Source organism: Polypterus senegalus, chromosome 14 (genome assembly GCF_016835505.1).
Source record: "Polypterus senegalus isolate Bchr_013 chromosome 14, ASM1683550v1, whole genome shotgun sequence".
Lineage (NCBI taxonomy): Eukaryota > Metazoa > Chordata > Cladistia > Polypteriformes > Polypteridae > Polypterus > Polypterus senegalus.
The window spans coordinates 63,844,790-63,867,988 of NC_053167.1; the positions used below are offsets into that span (position 1 = coordinate 63,844,790).

A 23,199-nucleotide genomic window follows, 5' to 3' on the forward strand; every position below is an offset into this window, starting at 1 on the left:
AGAAAAGATAAAAAAGGAGACTAAACAGAGGTAGAAATCCTTAACATCACATGGGTAATAATCAAAATAAATAAATAATCAAATACGACCTACAGTGAGGGCTTGGGGCACAGACAGTGGATCCCTAGCAGTTTATTTTACAGAAATGCTAGAAAATGTTTCTGCAGGCCGTGGTCTGTGGATACTCCCAGTAGTGACAAACCATCAATGGGGGTCTCCTTCACATCGACAGCAACTGACCAGTTCTGTTGAGCTTTATGGGCTCCTACTGACAAACATGTGTGTTCTCTTCTGATATCTTGCTAAATAAAAAGCGGCACTCTGAGTGCTCCAAGCGTTTAAACTGCCTTAAGGTAAAAAATATTTAAGTGCTCCTTAAGTGGAAAATAACTAGTAAAATAGCCAAAAAGTGCACCGTAGGTGAAAAAATGTTTTATTTTAGTAGAAGAATATCAAAATTGGTAAATGACATTCCACCATCATTTAAGAAATACAAACTATTTAATAATATATTTTAATAATACATTCATCAGTAATCTCAGTTCTCGCAGTTTCACCTTTTTAGCTTTTCTGAGCTTCAGCTAACGTAAGACATGCCATTTCTTTACACTGTATATGTTAGCTGTATGGCACAAACATACAATAAAAAGTAGTGATTTTTTTTGTTTAAAAATATACTCTATCTCACAGAAAGTAATACAGACAATTAGTACCGTGCAGATCAGAAGGGCCATTGTACAAGTGTTATTGGCATAAGCTGTCAACCTTTTTAGTAAAATGACTTTACACATCAATAGGAAGGGCAACAAAATATCAGCAACCTAGAATCCATTTTCTAATAAGTGTATGATACAGACCCATCGAGTTCTGCATTTATGAAAAGGAAGTGAAGCTGATAGCTGTATAACAGCAGCAAGCATCCTTCACTGAGAAGGTTACCGAACTTCCAGGAATAAAAATATGCGGACTGTGCGACACTGTGGAAACTATTAGTTATTGTACGTAAGTGATGCACAAAGTTAAATCATTTTACAGAGCACAATGTACTCTAAGACAACATAATTATCTAAAACGCACACAATGGGAAAACAACATAATTCACTTTAATGTATGGTGCTCTTTGCATTATTTTTTTTACTACACTATTTTAATTTCAGAAAATGTAAAATATCTTTGAACACAAATGTAAGCAAGCATGTACAACAGCAAAAACTAAGGCAATAATGTATAGAGAGACACATCGTGTAAAACATCCGTCTAATTCTGTAAACAAACAAAGAATATAGTAGCACAAAAGGGGCAGATAATAGAAGTCATCCGTTTTCTTAAGGTATTGTGGCAAATTGCAGCTTCTTGATATTCCCATTTACCTGCATCACTGAAAACAATGAACATGATGTAAAATGTGTGATTAAAATCTATGGTAGATGATCTAATTACTGTATACTTACTAGCAAACCTCCTGGCTCCTGTCAGAAATGAAGTGAGCTTGTTAACGTCGCTGACATGTTGATTTGTCCAATTATCGTGCAGTGCCATTTATTAAAAGAGCATACAGTCAGCCTTCAAATGAAAAGCCAGTTTTAATTTATGGTTCTCCTGTGTTTAAGTTCCGAAAGAGGACAAGGTGGGAGTGCTAGCATTCTGTAAAACAGGGCCCACCTCAATTTCTGCTTGGGCTGTTAACTTTAAGGAGTTTTCGCAGTCACACCACGGCTGCTTAACAGAAGATGCTAAGCTGGTCTGGCATCAGTGGGTCCAAACCAACAATAGATGATGCGTGTTCAGGAATCTGAGCTTACGAAATTAAGCTTTTATGCATTTTGGTTTCAAACAATCACTGCTCAGTGTGTTATACTCAAACTCATTACAATTTGAATTTGCTTCTGTGTCAACTGTCAACAGATCTATTTTCAATGTGTGTGTGTGTATATATATATATATATATATATATATATATATATATATATATATATATATATATATATATATATATATATCTCTAGCAATAATTATCTGTGATCAAATTTCAAGATTAGAAACCAACCGAAGTTTGGTTTTGTGACAAAAATGGCTTCATTGAAACTGGCCAAGTTTCAGTCTTAGCAATCTTCTGAAACACTGTAAACGTCTATCTATGAGTATTACCATCTCTGTAAAAATGCTCTGGGCTGTGATTCGTGATAAGTAAATCTTAAAACCTATGCTGATGTTTACAGTGTTAGTGCCTTAATCTTTTATTAAATAATACTCTCACTTTTATTTACATGCGAGATCATTTTACATTTATTTGTCCTTTTTGTCTCTTCGGATACCCTCAGTAGGATGACAGAACGTTTAAGTCCTCTTGATAGTCAGGCTTTGCCTCCCTTCAACAGCAGCTTACCTCCAAGTTTTTAGATTATAAAACCATTTCAAATGCAGTGCAGATGCCGAGAGTGAACCGCACTTTGGACACGCATCAGGCAAATGGGTAAAGCGGAACAAACACTTGTCACAGTGAAAGAAGAGAAACCCGCCGTGTTCACATCAGGAGAGCGTCCTACTGCTGCCACAGCGGTGTTAATGAGATCTCATGAAACGGTCAAGTGAACAGGACAGAAATTCAGTTAGGACTGTTTAATCTCAAATTATGGGAGTGGCGTTTATTAGGTCTGTTATTGGGCTTCAATTTAAGGTATTTTTGAGAAGAAAATTGCAGGTTTTAAGTTTTGCTATAAACCACTTTAATATTTTGTCTCAAAATAATAAAATAGAAATTGTCATGTGTCTCTGGAACTCATATTTTATTAAAGAGTCCTGTCTTCTTAAAGAGAGCACTCGATAGAATTTCTAATCTTTTAAACCTCTAAAAATATTTAAAACTGTAGGTAAAGTATAAGACGCGCTCCATTCTTTCGACATACCCCAGGTCTATAATACCATTTAGCAACAAATAAAATATTTCTGTTTCTTAAAAGGTTTACAGCAGATGGTGCTATTGTTAGTATGTTACAGGACAGACACCCTTCCAAGTACACCAAGCAGCTCAGAGTGTCACAGGTTTTTAGTTTGGTCCTGCCAGGCTGTTCCAGTGACACCAGTCAGCTTCAGTGGTCTGAAACTTTGGTAACAAACTGCACTGACTTGGGGGAGAAAAAGAGGCTGAAAGTCCCAGGATATGCGATTTGGGATAGCAGCCATTTACATTGCTGTCAGAGCAAAAATAGCTAGTTTGACAAAATACATTATTAAAAATACTACAAATCACACAGTGTAAACCCCTCACTTAAAGTTTCCATTATTATTTAAAAGTGTAATGTATCAATGTTTAAAGTCTGTAGCAATGATAATTCGATTTTCATTAGACACTAGATGTGCCTATGTAAATAGCTCCAGCTTCTTTCATGTTATCCTAAAACCATCGAAAAGGAGAGAAAAATAAACTACAGGCCGAAGTTGCACCTCCAAATATAATCACACCTTACAACAGTGGAGGTGAGCAGGGGACTAGGATGTAAAATACTGTAAGTATAGTTTAGGCTTTCAAAGAATAAATGCAATTATTCTACTTTTTGAGAGTGAATAAATGCATTCTTTACATCCCATCTTTCATTAAAATTGCAGAAGCTCCATGTCTGTTAAAACAAGTATATTAAAATGAGCAAACACCACTCGGTTAACAATAGTAACAAAACCTGGAATCAAGTTTCACGTAAAGGACACAGTGGGTCAAATTCTTTACGGAGGTGACAGTGATCGTGACCGGAGTGGCTGAAATTGGGCATCGCTAGTACTGCTCCCAGAGGCTCCCTCTGGTTCTGGCTGCAGTTCATCTGGAAGTGATGGAGCCCCAGGGTCTCCGGGCTTTGGAAGGACAGTAGAAGATGAAAGACAGTTGCTGCTTAATGTACTGCTTTTCATTTCCTGTGCTGGGTTAGATGGTAAATTCATCAAGCAAACCACCGTGGATGTGCCTGGACTCCTCTCTCCTTCTGGGTGGTATAGTGATGTAGAGTCTATGCCAGTGTCAAAGAAGGGCGCATCAGACAGTGTTTTGGATAAATCATTGATGGCACCTGTGTACCGAGGAGGTGTATAGCTGCTACAGGACGCTCCAGCTGAAAAAATAAATTTGAAATACAGTTAGCACAAGTGTAAGAAACATACAAACACATACAGCCATTCTACATTACAGATGAAACACATGTAGTCTACAAGTTCACATCTTAGCTTAGACCATAGGATGTCCAGTACTATGGCAAGAAATCAGAAAACAAAAAAAATCTAGAAAGATCTACTGCAGATGTAATGACATCAGTTATATTAGAAGGAATAACTAGATTAAGAAACTGAAGTATTCTCAAGTAAGATTTGATTTTCAAAAGGCAAGGCAACAGAACGCGAAAATACGCGAATTGGAGGACCGCGTGAGGAATCTGATAGCGATTAGGCAAACCGAAAATTGGATCGACTTGGTTTGTTAAGACAATTCGGCTTCAGTCTCTCCAGGTCCCACTGTAGTCAGTGCGCGGCCGAAGTCAGCAGCACCAATTTAGCCACAGGGTGAGTGGGTAACAGTAAGACGGGGGTCGAAGAATCCAAAATTTAGTCCCCCAGCACCCAGGTCACCAATTCGGATCCCAGAACAGGTTCTCAGCTCTCTGCAGCGCGCCTGTGGAAACTGAGAATAATAAAGTGCTCATAATTGGCGATTCCATAGTGCAGAATGTTAGAATTCCAAACTATGTTAAACCAGCAGTTAATGTTAAGTGCCTCGTAGGGGCCAAGATTTCTGGCATAGAGGCCGCATTGGACCGTGTCGCCAACGATGAAGTATCTTCTTTATTGCTGCATGTCGGCACTAATGATATTTATTTACAGCAATCTGAAGTATTAAAGCGAACTTCATCTCTATGCACCAAAGCTAAAAGAAAATGTCAGAATTTAATTGTATCTGGTCCCTTACCAAGATTATATAGAGGGGATGTGATTTATAGCAGATTGCATTCCCTTCACTGCTGGCTAGAAACCTGGTGTGAAAAATAAAAGCACAACGTTTGTGAACAATTGGGATGATTTTTGGGAAAGGCCTGGATTTTTCAAAAGAGATGGTCTTCATCCTAACTAGAGGGGATCTTATGTATTATCCCAAAATATGGCAGCAAAACTGCCTGGTTGACTGATTAGAGCACCATCCAGGCCGCAGTCATGTGATCTTAAATCACAGGCTGTTGTTTATCCCACCTGTTACTATCCTGAAGCTGTTACCCAAAACCCTTGTCGTGGGGCATCCAGTAAATTTAGTCTTGATACAAACCATAAATTAATTGACAACCAAAAAATAAGCTGTATAATTAGACCAAGGCTAAAACCAAACCCTCCACCAGGGGCATCTGTAATAGAAATTTACTTCAAATTAAAACAAAAAATATATCACCAGTTCAGAAAGAACCATGCAGTTTTAAATGCTGTTTATTGAACATTCGCTCTCTTGGCACTAAAGCTGTTTTAGTAAATGATATTATATTAAGTACAAAATCTGATCTGTTTCTTCTGACTGAAACCTGGCTTAGTAAATATGACACTGTTCCCCTAGCTGAGGCGTCACCAGATGGATACTCGTTCCTTCATAAGTCTAGAGATTCTGGTCGAGGAGGAGGCCTTGGAATAATTCATTGTAACAAAATGCAAATCACTTCTAAAAATTAAACTAAATATAAAAAAGCTCTCTTTAAAGCTCACTCAGAATACTATTCTACATTAATAGATAGCAATAATAAAAATCCTCAGGTACTGTTTAGAACAGTGGCTAAATTAACAAATGGGAATTCAGATCAACAGTGCAAAATACCAAAGGTATTATCAGTACAGACTTTATGAAATTCTTCAATGAGAAAATTAAAAATATAAGATCCCAGATCTCAGCATCACAGTACAAACCAAATACTAGCTTAGCAGACCCTGTCTCACATTGCATTCAGCACTTTAGTAATTTTAATCCTGTAACTGAGCAGGAAGTCTTAACTTTAATTTCTAAAATGAAGCCCACTACTTGTTCCCTAGATCCAGTGCCAACAAAACTAGTAAAAAGTGCAATGGATGTTCTTGCAGCGCCTATTCTAACCATTATCAATAGTTCATTACTGCATGGCACGTACCTGATGCACTAAAAGTGTCAGTCATTAAACCTTTACTTAAAAAGTCAGACCTAAACCCACACATACTAAATAATTATAGGCCTATTTCAAATTTACCATTTCTCTCTAAAATACTAGAAAAAGTAGTCGCCAGTCAGCTTCAGTCACACCTTACACATTACAATTTATTTGAGAAATTCCAGTCTGGTTTCCGCACTGGTCATAGTACAGAAACGCACTAACACGGGTTGTAAATGACATTCTGATATCCTCTGATGAAGGAAACTCCACTGTAATTATGTTGTTAGACTTAAGTGCAGCATTTGACACCATTGACCATTCTATTTTACTGCACAGGCTAGAAAATGATGTTGGGCTTACAGGCCCCTGCTTGCTTGGTTTAGTTCTTATTTATCAAATCGATTCCAATATGTACAGAAATGTGCTGACAGTACTCCATCATTATACACAGAAGTTCAATATGGTGTCCCGCAGGGCTCAGTACTGGGACCTTTACTGTTTTCACTTTACATGCTTCCACTGGGATCTCTCATTAGGAAACATAATGTTAATTTTCACTGTATGCAGATGACACCCAGTTATACCTTTCATTTAAATCAAATGAAGTTTCTCGATGTTGTCTTTAATTAGTTGTGTTAGTGAATTAAAGGAATGGATGAATGAGAACTACTTGTCTTTAAATACAGATAAAACAGAGATGTTAATTGTTGGAGGGAATGACGCTGATCACAGCAATATTTTGTCATCATTTAACTCAGTTGGAATCCCAATTAATTTTACTGAATCAGCCCAATCTAGGAGTTATCTTTGACTCTAGCATGTCATTTAAAGCACATATTACAAAGTTGTCCAAAACATGTTTCTTCCATCTTAAAAATGTTAGGAAATTAAGGCTTTCTAAATAAACAGGATTCTGAGAAATTAATTCATGCATTTATCTCTAGTAGGATTGACTACTGCAATGCGGTGTTCACTGGCTGTTCAAACTGTTCTTTATACAGCCTCCAGTTAATCCAAAAAGCGCTGCAAGAATTATTACAAGAACAAGAAAATATGAACACATAACTCCAGTTCTTAAATCCTTACACTGGCTCCCGGTTAAGTTTAGGGCAGATTTCAAAATCCTCCTTTTAACATATAAAGCATTAAATGGCCAAGGTCCGCTTACTTGTCTGAACTTATCATGACTTACAAACCTGAGCACATTAAGATCTCAAGATGCCGGTCTGCTTAGGATTCCAAGGATTAATAAAATAACAGTGGGAGGTCGAGCTTTTAGTTACAGGGCCCCTAAACTGTGGAATGGTCTGCCTGCTTCTATAAGAGATGCCCCTTCAGTCTCAGCCTTTAAATCCCGGCTGAAGACTCACTACTTCAGTTTAGCATATCCTGACTAGAGCTGCTGATTAACTGTACAGACTGCATCTCTGTTGTTAGTCATTAGCACTAAAACATAAGTAACATGACAGTTATAATTTGAATACTAACCCTCACCTATTCTGTTTCTTTCTCGGTACTCAAATGTGGCAATTGGTGCCACAGCCCACCTGCCAAGTTGTTTGCCTGCCTATGGTAAAGTCATCCCTGATGGAGGATCACAGGAATCATGGGAAAGAGGGGTCCTTTCATGGATTGGCTGGCCAGCACTGTTTCAGCCGTGGAATGGCCAAATGGGGGGAGGCAGCTTGATGGATAAAGGTCTCAGGACTCTAAAAATATCCAAATCTTATTATGTGATATCATCCATCCATCCATTTTCTAACCCGCTGAAGCCGAATAGGGTCACGGGGGTCTGCTGGAGCCAATCCCAGCCAACACAGGGCACAAGGCAGGAACCAATCCTGGGCAGGGTGCCAACCCACCGCAGTTATGTGATATCATCTACTGTTAAATTCTGCTCCGTACTTCTAAAATTTTTATTTTTATGCTGTATTGAGGATTTGTTCTGTTCTGTGTATTGTATTGTATTCTATTGACCCCCTTTTTTGACACCCACTGCACGCCCAACCTATGTGGAAAGGGGTCTTTCTTTGAACTGCCTTTCCCAAGGTTACTTCTATTTTTCCCCCTACAAGGTTTTTTTTTGGGAGTTTTTCCTTGTCTTCTTAGAGAGTCAAGGCTGGGGGGCTGTCAAGAGGCAGGGCCTGTCAAAGCCCATTGCGGCACTTCCTGTGTGATTTTGGGCTATACAAAAATAAACTGTATTGTATTGTATTGTATTGTAACCTTGTCAGAGCCAAGACAGTTTTGGTATGGTATGCCTACAGCAGGGGTGCCCACACTTTTTTGGCTTGCAAGCTACTTTTAAAATGACCAGGTCAAAATGATCTACACAACCCCCACGATCGAGGAGGGATTACTGTATATATATACAGTATACACATACTGAGTATCAGAGGTGGATAGTAACAAGTTACATTTACTTGAGTAACTTTTTAAAAAAAAATTGTACTTCTAACAGTAGTTTTACTGCACCATACTTTTTACTTTCACTTGAGTACATTTGTGAAGAAGAAATGCTACTCTTACTCCGCTACATTGGGCAACACTCGAATCGTTACTTTTTTTCCACTAGATAAAGTCTGACAGACAATTTTCAATCTGCTCTGTGTAGCGTATGCTGTCAAGTTGTGCACACGCCTTCCATAGTGTCTCAACTGCGATTTTAGTTCCCTCTCCTTTCTCTTTCTCAGATCGCTTTTCGGAAGGAAGGCAGTTTCATAGTTGTTATGAACAGTTCGAAAGTGCCTTTCCACATTTTCCTTCTTTGGAACAGCAATGATAGATTGACAGATCAGACAAACGCACTTCGATTGTGACATTGTGAGAGAAAAAAATCCTCTTCCAATTCCACATCCAGCCCATAACCAACAATTTTTTTTTTTTTTTTAAATATCCTCTTTAGTCGATATAAACCGGAAGGCTAACTAGATCCAGGCACCAGGTAGTGTTTAGTGATCCCACAGGTTTTCTCTTATCATCATTGGGTAGAGCAAGTCACATTAACTACTTAATGCAGACTCTTTTTTGCCCGTATTGGGGTTGATGGCCAGGCGAGGCTACAATAGCTTATCCTTCTGAAGTGCTACATAAAAGGTATGCTCTTTATTTGGACCTCACTCAGTGTTGATATTTTTTAAGACTCTGAAATATACAATTCTCCAAAACTGTGATTGCTCTAGTACAGTTGTTGCTTTTCCCCAGACGGTTACCTTTTATAATATATCTCTAGACTTTATGTTGATCTATGTTCACAAGTTCATTGTTTTGACCCATGCATTTTCCAGACCACATCTTTGCTTTTCAGAGGTTAATAGCCTGCCTTCTAAATTTGTATTCATTCTCACCTTGGTTAATCTTTGTTCAATACATGACTGAGAAATGAAGGGGGTCACTAAGTGCTAGAAGCGTAATTGAAGGTATATAACAGTAGCTTTTGGCAGAAGATCATGGACCTGAGGGTGCACAAAATTCTTCCTAAATTTTGATAACACAGTGTAGCTAAACCATAGATCAAAAATGTAACCTGTGTAACTCAGTGTATCACAGAATACAAAAGAAATGTAAAATGGGAGGTCTTTTCATCTTCATATCTGGTATTAGGCTAGCTTGCCAGCTGAACTGCATTTTTCTAATTTGGAGAATAGTGGCACCTTAATCCAACATGTTTGCTTCCTTCTAAGGAACTGTTGGCAATCTGCTTGCTTTCCCCTTTTTCTGTCAAGTCTCAGCTATAGACTTCAGATGAAGCTCAACACCATGACACTTCTTTAAGTAGGAAGCCTACTTGGCTCTCCAGGAGTGGCCAAAGCTCTTTCTAATCTAGCCACTGGAAAAAGCCCATCCATCCTGCAACCCTCCTCTTATCAAGGTAACTCATAAAAGTGTAAAATCCAAACACTATTTAAAATATTTTTCAGTACTAAATGTTAAAAATGTAAGTGTGGACTGACAAAATTAGAATAAAAACAGATTATAAGTATAGTTACTGTATAAAAACAGGATTTTTTTATTTGACCATCATCAGCAGGGCTTGGTCGATACATCTTGAGTACATGTATCACTTTCTTCATGTGACTAGTGTACCAATGAGTGGCCCAGAATATTTGCTTGGTGGGTGAAAGGCAAAGTAAAAGATGGCAACAAGGTAATAGTGTTGGCCAACATCAGGCGTATTTTGGAAAGGGAAAAGATGCAAAGATGGATGAAGAATAGCAGTGGGCATTTCTAAAATGATTTCACCCCCTTTTCTTCCATTTTATAGCTACCTATTTCAGTTAAGGGTCACAGAATCCAGACCAGTATCTTCACAGCATCAGGCACAAGACAAGAACCAACTGCGGATAGGGTGCCACTGCCAGCCTACTACAGGGCACACACATTAACTCACCCTCACTACCTCACAGCAGCTTAAATTAGGTTTGCCAATTGGCCTAAAAACATCCCTTTGAACACTGATATTTATTTTCAATAACATAATAGATGGCTTAAAAAATTACATAAAATGTAACACTTGTTTTCCTCTGTACTTATGCAATATTAGTGCAAGAAATAAAATTATGTAAAAGTGAATAAATGTTTTACTCTGAATGATATCCTATACTGAAACAACAAAACCTTCTGGCACATTTAGAAAAGTGAAAATATGTATTAAAAAAACAAGCAAGATTTAGTAACCACGGATTTAGCATTGAATATGGGAAATGAGATTTGAAGCATAAAGTGGTCATTCTGAGAGAAAAAAACTGCAAAACTGGGTTTCTAAGAGCTTACATATATATATATTGTATATTAGATACAGTCTGGCAATGTATAATATCGTTTATGGTATATCCATTATAAATTTGTTCCAGCCCATATATTATTTGACTTGGTAATAAATATTTTATTAAACTGTTATATTACATTTTCTTTTACTGGGCCAACTGTTGTATCTACTTGCCTGTCAAAAATATTTTGACTGCACGTGATTATGAACTTGCTAGAAAAAAAATGTTGGGTCAAAAAAGCTGTACATTCTTAGATATACTCTAATAACATTGCTGATAAGGAATAGAAATACCATTTTGTAATTAGTGTTTTACCATCAGGTGTTAACTTCATAAACTTTCTGCTGCTAGAAAAAGTTTTGCCTTTGTAAAATGATTATGGTATATGCACCACGAGAATCTATCATTTATAATGAACATAAAAATTATGTGGAGAAATGCCAAGTTAGGCAGTTTTTCAAAAAACAGACAGAATCCTAATTAATAGTTTGATAGAAATGTAATCTTTTGTAACACAAAAAAACAAACACTGATAGATGGAGTACAGCTCGACGTACAATATGAAGCAAAATGTTTGCCAGGACAGTTGTTTTAATTTGTTCTTTCAGTAAACAATGTGGTTATGCGACATTCTATAACGTATTTAGATAACTTTTGAAGACTAAATAAAAAAAAACATACTAAGCAGCTTGCTGTTTTACTTGCTCAACTGTTTAAGGAATCTTAAAAGTAAAAAAGACAGCAATGACAATCAGAAAACATATAATCAACTGGACGAGAAATAATTCACAGACAGTGTAATGATAACTAATGTTTTACAAAATCCCCGATTATTCACCACCACATTACTGAGATATGTGCACAAGCAAGTACAGTATGTAGAGACACAAATAATTCTGTCTATAGATGAATATCATGAATACTGTATTAATGTAGAACTGAAAACAGTCCACACGAGGGACATAGCAAGGAGTACCGTACCTTTTAGTGCTTCCAGCCTTTCATTGCGAACTTTCTGCACTTCATCGGTTATCTTTTCAATAATGAATCTCTGGATCTTTCCATGTTGAATGGATTCAATTAGTACATCCAGACCCCTTGGATTCTCTGCCAGGTAATCTAGCATTTTCCCAGTTTTCTTTTTGTTTGATGTTCTGCAGCTTATTTCTTCTGTGTCTTCTCTAGTTAGGATCCTCTTGGCACGTAAATAATCAAAATGCCTTTCGGCTATGATTTTGTCACACAGATAGGGCCTCAACCGCTCCACAGCCTATAAATGAAACATGTAATTATTACACACATGCAAGTAACAAGACCATTACTTACAAAAACTGCAAAGTCACCTGAAGAGCACAATTAAAATTAAAAGCTGGCATGTACTTTGTTTTAAAACAGTGAGATAAGTGTTTTATAGATCTGTTTTCCTTTCTCACCCTACCTAATTATTTCATTCAACGGGTGCAGGCTCAAAACCCGGTAACAAGCTTATAGGTAAACTACAAATGACATAATGTACACACCTAAACACCACATAACTTTAATAGGGTACTTTATATATCTGTTATGCAAGGACAAAATGATAAAATGTTCACCATTTTTTAAAGGAATTTTCTGCTCAAATACTCCTAAGCCGATCCGATTTTAGTATCTTCAGTCCATACATTTCTTGAGCCTGTGCTTAGAAAGTACTGGGTTATTGCCCTTAATGAAAATAATATGTGAAACATAGCACTAGCGATAATTATTACAATTTAAATATAATGTCTTTACTGAAGATTAACACAAAGTAACAGTATTGTTGCAAAGCAGGACACAGCTACACTGGGTGCAAAATCTAGGATAATGGTGAAGGTTTCCAAATGGCATCACCTTCATGTTTACATGGACCCCTTGACAAAGTGCAGCTCTTCAACTAGAATGTGATCAAAGGTACCCCACAGGTGCACACTTTCCTAGAAGCTTTGTCCCTTCTACCTGATGAAGATTCTTCTGCTTTTTGTGGCAGGACTAAGATAAAAAAGCCTATGGCAAAGATCAGTCTCATTTTTAGATGCATTCGCATACAACACGAAAAGCACCAGCTGTAGTTGCCATTGTCTGCCTGCCTATAAGTCTGTCTGTTTTTAAATTTGTCACACTTAGTCGTCAAGGGAATGTTTCAGAAAAGTTCAATTTTTATTGAGATAACCTGAATGCAGCACACAGTACAAAGTTTTGACATTTTCAAACCTCTCACTGAAAAGCATTGGTGAATTTGTGAAACTGTATATCTTAAAACAGAGACTTCAATTACTGATTAGTTTGCCATTTCAAATTTACCTTGACAGAGGTCACTTCAACTTGTATATTTACATTTTTTATACAGTATGTCCGACAGCCACATGTGATGGGAAAACAGATTCCCAATACAAGTTAGTGAAATGCTAGGAGTGGTGTGTGTGCACAAGCTGCTGGTATAGTCGCTCACTTCGTCTTCTGCAGCTTGAGGTAATTTGACAATAAAAGTAAAACAAAATGAAAGTAAGAGTAAAGGAACTATGTAACTGATCACTCCATGCTAGCAGAGTGATAAACACGTACTCAATATTAACAGCTACCTAAAAAAAAAACCTCACGGCTCCAGTATCTGCACTTCATAATGATTCCATATTTCTCTGACACTATAATGTATTGGTTAACAGTTTGACTTTGAGATTTTGTTTAACTGAATTTCACTCTCCATCAACAGTTTCGTTTTGTGGTGGGTGTGGCAACGAACTATCAGTGCATGGTCCCAACCTTCCTTCTTTCCATCAACAGTTCTTTCAAAAATGTTACATTGAAGAGATTTGAACTAATGTACAATTAGTCACACATGCTCCACAACTAACAGCTAACAAGAGGACATCAATTGATGCTATTTTTATATCTGTTGAATTGGCATCTTCTGTCTATGAAAGCTATTAAGCTGCTATGAGCTGATTTGCACTGGATTTTTAAGTACATGACTTTCTAAAGAACTGTGAAACCGTATATTTAATGTAGTCGGCTAACATATGTAATTGCACTCTGTTATCATTTATTTTGACTTTGAGTGAAAGCTACACCTGTTAACTGTAAAAAAAAAATCTGAAAGCATGGTTTAAATTTTAAAATTAAGATTATATATACCAAGTGTTTACATTAATATGATAAAATTATCTCAACAACATTTATTTATATAGCACATTTTCATACAAACAGTAGCTCAAAGTGCTTTACATAATAAAGAATAGAAAAATAAAAGACACAATAAGAAAACAAAATAAGTCAACATTAATTAACATAGAATAAGAGTAAGGTCCAATGGCCAGGGGGGACAGAAAAAACAAAAAAAAAACTCCAGACGGCTGGAGAAAAAATAAAATCTGTAGGGATTCCAGACCATGAGACTGCCCAGTCCCCTCTGGGCATTCTACCTAACATAAATGAAACAGTCCTCTTTGGATTTAGGGTTCTCACGGAAGGACTTGATGATGATGATGATGGTCACATAGACTTCTGCCTTTTAATCCAGCTCATGATGTTACAACTGGTGATAAAGACAACACCTCTTTAACTAAACTGAATATATATATATATATATATATATATATATATATATATATTATATATATATATATATATATATATATATATATATATATATATATATATACACACACATAAGCGACTTTCAAGTAAAAAGCATCAGAGCATCTGCAGGCATCCATTTTGACTCATTCTTTTAGTCAGAAACAAATTCCTGTTTAGCTAAGCTTTTCAGATCTTACTATTTCAGCTATCAAGCAGAAAGTCCATCAGCTGAACTGCCAGGTGCATTTCTTACACTGAATTACTATAGCACAACTATGTATTTTTAATACATTGTACAAATCTCCAAAACTGGATTTTAAGGAAACTTAACTTGTGGTTCTGATTTGTAGAATAGCGTTTGATCCACCAGTGGCTAAAATATGACAAAACAGCTTCAAAATGTAAGTGCACCATGATCTACAAAATATAAATGATACAGTAGCTGTGTTTCCCACTTTTGTCCGGGTATTATTTTAAAATGATGTAAATTTTACTTTACACTAATCTGACTAAGTGCCATACACTAGCTGTGAGAGAAGCAGTTCGAACAGATATCTGTGCTTATAAAATATTGCCTCCCAAAGTATTGAAATAAAAAGGGTAATTTGACAAGGTGAGAGTAATCTGTGGTATAAATAGTTTCCCATTGATCACATCCTGATAAGATGGTGACCATTCATTCTGCCCCTACACCAGCCTGGCAGACTGTCATTCACTTTTAATCAGAGTCAATGTTAGCTTCTGTCATTGAAAAGGAGGAACTTAATGGTCAACAAGAAAAAGCTGATGTTATCAGACTCACCAAGATGCCACATAGACTAGATTCCAAGTTGGACTATCACTTAGTTATGCTCAATTTAAATGAAAATATTAATGAGTGCCTGTATGAACACTTGCATTTACAGCTACCCAATGTATATACTTTCCCTAGCAGGTTTCACAGTAAAACTGCAGCTTTCTGTAGCCTATGCCATCTGGGCATGTGTTTAATGCCACACTTCTGTGAGACGGTGGGCAGCCCAACATTTACAGACATAAAAGAAGGCAAATGGTAATGCCAAAACATCCACTATAGCCTAAATGAACTTCAACTACAACTTGTACGCAAAATAGAATGATAGGAAGACCAGCCCCCAGCATTTTAATAATCACATACAAACAGATACCAAGCCAGCCTTATTTATATTGATATTGCTGTTTTTCTCGGCTTTGCTTGCATATTATTTCAAATGTCTACTGTAAATTTAAAGTGGAACAAACTGTGTTTGGACTATATGTGATCACTAATCTCAATTTGTGATGAGTTTTGACTTAGTTATGGCATTACAACTATGTGAAGCAGCTAGTAGAATACAAATACTTCAAAACACTACAGAGAAACAAACAGGCAGGTTGCTATGGCGACCCCAAATTGCAACAATCAAGTCTGCTGACAATATAGGTCCATCTCTGGCATGGGACCTTGACAAAACAGTGAGGCAACATTATTGATTAAACAAAAAGTTAAATGTAGCAGACGGAAATGAAACCCAGACCCTTTGCTTGAAAGGCCAGTGTGTCAGCTGCTATACCACCTCCTCAATCTGATCACACAGCAGAATTTTATTCCACTCATTTTGACCCCAAACTGCCGTCACACATTTCATCAATTTTACAATAAAAATAATAAAAAAAAAGTATAAAGATTTTCTACTTGCTCTCACTTGCTGTTATTCATAATCTGTCTTAATTACAAGTTTTTTGTTTTCAGTATTTTTCTTTACATGTATTTCTTTCCCTTTAATATATCGTTAATTATCAACATATGTCACATAAATGTGATCTCAATCTGCTAGTCCTCTAGTCAAATCCACGTATAACTTTCTAGCTCTTGTAAGTTTTCCTTTAATTTTCTTTTTTTTTTCAAACACTCAACTTTAATAGAATATAAAAATTTGGGTTTTGCCTTTTTTTAAATGACATTATTTATCGGCTAACTCTTGCACCATTGGCAACTTGTACCTCAATTCTTCTTGGTATGCTAAATTTAAAAACATAAACTTAAGAACAGGGTAGTTAGGAAATTAACAATGTAAAGTGATTTTTAGTTATTATAGGATACTTAAATACACTATGAAAATGACATTACATTTGTAGAAGTGCAAATGTGTAACAGGATTACACTAAACAAATGAGGGAAGAGTTTAATTAAAACAATGTGTACAAAACATTACATGGGTATTCAGGCCTCAGGCTAACTGAAAGCTCTTCCCCTTCTCAGAAATTCAGTTACCAGGAAGTCAGTGAGGAAAATGTTTGTTTGTCATGACAGTTTTAGCATGGGAATAATAAAGTGTGGTCAGTATTATTAAATGAAAACCTGATTAAAGGGAATAGACCATGATGAATACAAGGCAATCTTCACCAAATATGTTCATTACAAATACAGTAAACAATGCCTTTCTGTAATCAACCATCCTGCACAGCAGAAAGACTTTAATGAGACTGTTTTGGTGGATTTGTTTTAACACAGTAAACTGAACTGGATATAAACAACAAGTCAAACCTTTTAGAACACCTCAGTTTGTTCAGTTTTTATGGAAATGAAGGCAGTTTAATGTGTTAATGTTTCATGAAATCAAGGCATAGAACAAATAAACCATGGCAAATTAAAAAAAAAAGGTCAAGAAATTATTAAGTGTACAAAATTTTATTCAAACTTTTGACTCATCAAAGTAGCAACATTTTGCTGATATAACAGCCAAACAAACAAATGGCATTCTTTCTATAAAGAAGATCCAATATTGGTCATAAAGATCTTTCCAACACTGTTGCAGAAGTTCCCACAAATATGTTGAACTTGTAGGTTGCTTTCTTTTCACCCTTCTGTCCAGTTCATTCCAAATGAACTCAATGGAATTGAAGTCTGGAGCCTGTGCTGACCAGTCCATATTTTGAAGTGTACCTTCTTCTTTTCTTTTAACGTAGTTCTGACGTAGCCTAGAGGTATTTTGGTCATTGTCTTGCTGTAAGGTGAACCCTCACCTGCTAGACGTAGACCAAGAAGGTATTGTGTGGTGCTGCAAAATGCTGTGGTAACCCTTTTGATTCAGAATGCCAGTCACTCTGTGCAAGTCACCAACTCTGCCTCTAGCAAATGAACCCCAGACCATCACACTTCCTCCTCCATGTTTGACAATTGGTATCGCACACTGAGGAACCAAAAGACTTTCTTCCATTCTGCAGTAGATCACACCAGTATTTCAAGGCCCTATTAGGTCTTTTAAGGAATGGCTTTCTTATTGCCACTCACCCTGTCAAACCTGCAGCACAAAGTCTCCTATTCACCGTAAAAACTGAGACTATACATACATATATATATTATATATATATATATATATATATATATATATATATATATATATATACATACATATATACATACATATATATATATATATATATATATATATATATATATATATATGTATATATATATATATATATATATATATATATATATATATATATATACACACACACACACACACACACACACACACACACACACACATATATATATATAGTGGTGTGAAAAACTATTTGCCCCCTTCCTGATTTCTAATTCTTTTGCATGTTTGTCACACAAAATGTTTCTGATCATCAAGCACATTGAACCATTAGTCAAATATAACACAAGTAAACACAAAATGCAGTTTTTAAATGATGGTTTTTATTATTTAGGGAGAAAAAAAATCCATACTTACATGGCCCTGTGTGAAAAAGTAATTGCCCCCATGTTAAAAAATAACCTAACTGTGGTGTATCACACCTGAGTTCAATTTCCGTAGCCACCCCCAGGCCTGATTACTGCCACACCTGTTTCAATCAATAAATCACTTAAATTGGAGCTGCCTGACACAGAGAAGTAGACCAAAAGCACCTCAAAAGCTAGACATCATGCCAAGATCCAAAGAAATTCAGGAACAAATGAGAACAGAAGTAATTGAGATCTATCAGTCTGGTAAAGGTTATAAAGCCATTTCTAAAGCTTTGGGACTCCAGCGAACTACAGTGAGAGCCATTATCACAAATGGCAAAAACATGGAACAGTGGTGAACCTTCCCAGGAGTGGCCGGCCGACCAAAATTACCCCAAGAGCGCAGAGACGACTCATCCGAGAGGTCACAAAAGACCCCAGGACAACGTCTAAAGAACTGCAGGCCTCACTTGCCTCAATTAAGGTCAGTGTTCACGACTCCACCATAAGAAAGAGACTGGGCAAAACGGCCTGCATGGCAGATTTCCAAGATGCAAACCACTGTTAAGCAAAAGAACATTAGGGCTCGCCTCAATTTTGCTAAGAAACATCTCAATAATTGCCAAGACTTTTGGGAAAATACCTTGTGGACTGATGAGACAAAAGTTGAACTTTTGGAAGGCAAATGTCCGTTACATTTGGCGTAAAAGGAACACAGCATTTCAGAAAAAGAACATCATACCAACAGTAAAATATGGTGGTGGTAGTGTGATGGTCTGGGGTTGTTTTACTGCTTCAAGACCTGGAAGGCTTGCTGTGATAGATGGAACCATGAATTCTACTGTCTACCAAAAAATCCTGAAGGAGAATGTCCGGCCATCTGTTCGTCAACTCAAGCTGAAGCGATCTTGGGTGCTGCAACAGGACAATGACCCAAAACACACCAGCAAATCCACCTCTGAATGGCTGAAGAAAAACAAAATGAAGACTTTGGAGTGGCCTAGTCAAAGTCCTGACCTGAATCCAATTGAGATGCTATGGCATGACCTTAAAAAGGCGGTTCATGCTAGAAAACCCTCAAAAAACACATTGAATGAGGAGGTGTGTCCAAACTTTTGGCCTGTACTGTATATATATATATATATATATATATATTGCTGCATATGTTCCGGGGGAGCCACTATGGACAGCTCAATACCTCCCCCGGGACGCTTGGGGACAGCCTCCCTGGCCGTTGTTTATTTCCCAGTATCCCACGTGGCTCAATGGGACATGGAGTCCTCCACAGCCTGGTTGGGAGATGGGGTGGCCGCTAGGGGTTGCTGCCGAGAGCCAACAACCCGGATGGATGAGTTATCAGCCCCACCCGGAAGTGCAATCAGGACCAGCTGGTCAAGCACCTGGAACACTTCCAGGTGGGCTATAAAACGGGCCAGCCTCCCTTTATTTGAGGCCAGAATCGGGAGGAAGAGGACGAGGTTGCCTGGGAGGAGTGGTGGTGCCAGGAAGGGTTGTTAGAGCTCTGTGTTAAAGTGCTTTGGGACTGTGTTGGGCCTGTGGGACACGGGGAAGATGTGCACCCACGGGTGACGAGAAATAAAAAAGCATGTTTGTTTTACACGTGCCTCTGCGTAGTCTGTGCCGGGTCGGGCGCTATATAGTGCCTTTTACTATATATATATATATATATCTTTTTGGAATAACAAAGTCAAAGTCTGTCTGATGTAGACCAACTGGTCACATGACACTCCATTACATAATACAACATCACGTAAATCATGTCGGGATGCCTGCATTATATGTAAAGGCTGTTAAATCAATTTATTAGAACATTTTACACTGCCTTAATGAGTGCTGGTAATTGTGTACTTGTCCCTAACACAAACATAATGTTACCAGAAAATACGAACAGAAGATAACTTTAGCAGGTTGGGGATGGAAGGGGTTACTGATTTGGGCCGTAAAAGAGGAGGGGCGAAGGCAATCAAGAGGCAGTAGAGATGTCTAAAAGATGAAGTGAGCTGCATGCTTAGGAACTGTAAGCTTTATCAATATCATGAAGTTGCAGCAGACACTGGTATAGTCAACCCATGGTGCACACTTTCTCTGTAATGTGTCAAAATTGGTCATGTTTTTGGACACATCTTACAGATAGGAATCTGCAGTCTCAACTTTGTTGTGCTTGCACTACTCAGTCTCTTGACTAGAAAGAATTAATTTCCTCATTAGAAAACTCAATAAAATAAACATTTGATATTTATGAAAATGCAATTGTTTTATTTAAAAAGCTGTTAAATTGTAGTGGTTAAATTAATTATTAGTGAAACAGACTTGGAGTAGGTTGCTTTTGTTCTACAAAACTTGATTCAATATGCTTTACCGGCAGCATACAAAGAGTACAGATAAGTGGAGAATGCTCCACGTGGGATGAGGTTATCAGTGGAGTCCCTCAGGGGTCTGTCTTTGTAATGCTACTTTTTCTGATTATTATTGACATTTATTCTGGAACTAGCAGACCTCTTGTGCCTCGCTGCAGTCGCTGTAGTTGGAATAATTATGTATCTACATGAGACTTATAGAGCTTCTTTATATACAACAATTTTGATTTGTCCTCCTGGAGCCAAAATATATAAATTTTCTCTATGACTAATTCATGAACATGCTACATAAAAATTAGAAACGGGAAAATTGGTAACACCGCCAGGAACAACAGTAAATGGGATAAAGTATAAGTCTACCAAACACTAAATAAGATAAATTAAAAATGGGCAACAGCGCCGGGAACAACAGTAAATGAGATAAAGTAAAAGTCTACTAAACACTAAAGTACAAAAACGAAGTAGAAAGTAACAGTAAACCGCAACATCGCCGGGAACACCGGCACACCGCGTCTACTAAACAATAAGAAACACTAACTAGAAACACTAAAGGAAAAAATACTATTCAGTAAGTACTGCGCCTAGTAAACAGTAAAGGAGAGAGGACTAAACACTAAGGAAAAAGAACGGTAAGACAGCGTCAGCTGCGGAGCTCAGCTCGGAGCAAAATGAAGTGAATTAAATAACGTGAATGGGAGGGGAGATGATCATGTGACTTCCCCACCCGCCTTAACTCTCAATCCCTCCACAAACACAGTCTCTCGGATCCCAACTCTCCTTTATAGAAATCAGTAAAGGAGAGAGAACTAAACACTAAGAAAAAGAATGGCAAGACTGCGTCAGCTACGGAGCTCAGCGGAGCAAAATGAAGTGAATGAAATGACATGAATGGCAGGGGAGATGATCACGTGACTCCCCCACCCGCCTTAACTCTCCATCCCTCCACAAACACAGTCTCTCGGATCCCAACTCCCCTTTATATGTATAGATAATTAGTAAACTTGCAGATTATAGAAACACTGTAGGATCAGCAACAATGAGGAGGCAGCAAAAATAAATCAGAAAGACTTGAACAAACTTCAGACCTGAGTAAACACACATAAAATGCAGTTTAATGTAGAAAAGTGCAAAGTGCTACACATCAGTTATAAATCTATACTAATAAAAGGCAAAGCCCTCACTCACTCACTCACTCACTCACTCACTGACTCATCACTAATTCTCCAACTTCCCGTGTGGGTGGAAGGCTGAAATTTGGCAGGCTCATTCCTTACAGCTTCCTTACAAAAGTTGAGCAGGTTTTATATCGAAATTCTACGCGTAATGGTCATAACTGGAAGCAGTTTTCTCCATTTACTGTAATGGAAATGAGCTTCAACGCCGTGGGGGCGGAGTTTCGTGTGATATCTTCACGCCTCCCACGTAATCACGCAGTACATAGAAAACCAGGAAGACCTCAAAAAAGCGCTTAAGAAAACATGCATTATATAAATGAGAAGGCAGCGAAACAATAAGAAGCGAGCGAGTGACATATACAACCATATTCATGAGTTCTGCTACTTCGGAAACAAAGCACGATGTAAACCTACACTTTAAATTAAGTTCATAGACAGGCTGCCGCTGGCGTTTGTAATTTAGTGCCCACCCATATAAGGCCGTCCGTCAGCGGCAATCCAATAGCAAACTGCCACGGGTAAATATTCACGGGTGAAGGACTGTGCTTATGGAGAGGAAGATGAGATGGTCAGGGTGGTGTTTGACACAAACTCAGCGAAACTGCGAGAGAAAGTTTTAAGTGCCAGGACTAAGGTAACATTAAATACAGCTATGGACATAGCACGAGATGGCACCAGCACAGCTGGGAACTTCGATGCATGTACACCGAGTGGCTCCGTGAACTGGACGCAGTGCACAGATAAAAGCAACAGTTCCAAAGAGCTGAACAAAACCGAATTACACAATTGAAAAGGCAGCAAAAATATGAAGCGTCTGATAAGCATATTCATAAATCAGCTACTGCGGAAACAAAGCACACGGTGGAAAAGTCAATGTCCCGCTAAAGGAAGACAGTGTAAAAAACCCGTGCATGCAGTGTGTCAGGTCTCAGATAAAGAAGAAGACGAGCTGTTTATTGATGCAGTAAGAAACGAATCGATGAATGAAACCTGTCATCTTTACAGCGATTGACAAACACGGAATGTAACTTGAACACAACACATCCTACAAATACGAACCTGATTGAAAGAAATAATGATAATCAAATCCTTGATGACAGCAACACTCAGTAACACTCACAAAACAAATACTGTATATTGACAGTCATGTTACGTTATTTTTAAAATGTTCCCTTTTCTTTTCTACCTTTTTAACACACTACTTCTCGCTGATACGCGGGTATATATATATGTATATATATATACCGATCTACATACTCGAATAATGGATACTTTATTCGCCATCAATGATTGTTTTGGTAAAGCCATACTCAGTGTATTCATTAGATGAACGGTAAAAAAGTAAGAGCAAGGGGAAGATGACTCATTGAGGCATGCAGGCTGTAGTGCGCGTCAACTCTATCT

At 37.6% G+C, this 23,199-nt stretch overlaps 1 protein-coding gene across 1 annotated transcript in view; it reads right to left on the minus strand.

The window, feature by feature from the left end:
* Window positions 1–416: 416 nt before the first annotated feature.
* Window positions 417–23,199, minus strand: part of bcl10 (BCL10 immune signaling adaptor) — a 52,249-nt gene continuing 29,466 nt past the window's right edge. The window contains exons 2-3 of the mRNA XM_039734874.1: window positions 11,891–12,179; window positions 417–4,100 (exon numbers count right to left, since the gene is read on the minus strand). Of these exons, the coding sequence (XP_039590808.1) occupies window positions 3,721–4,100; window positions 11,891–12,179 (669 nt within the window). The 3' untranslated portion in view covers window positions 417–3,720. The remainder of the gene's footprint in view (window positions 4,101–11,890; window positions 12,180–23,199) is intronic.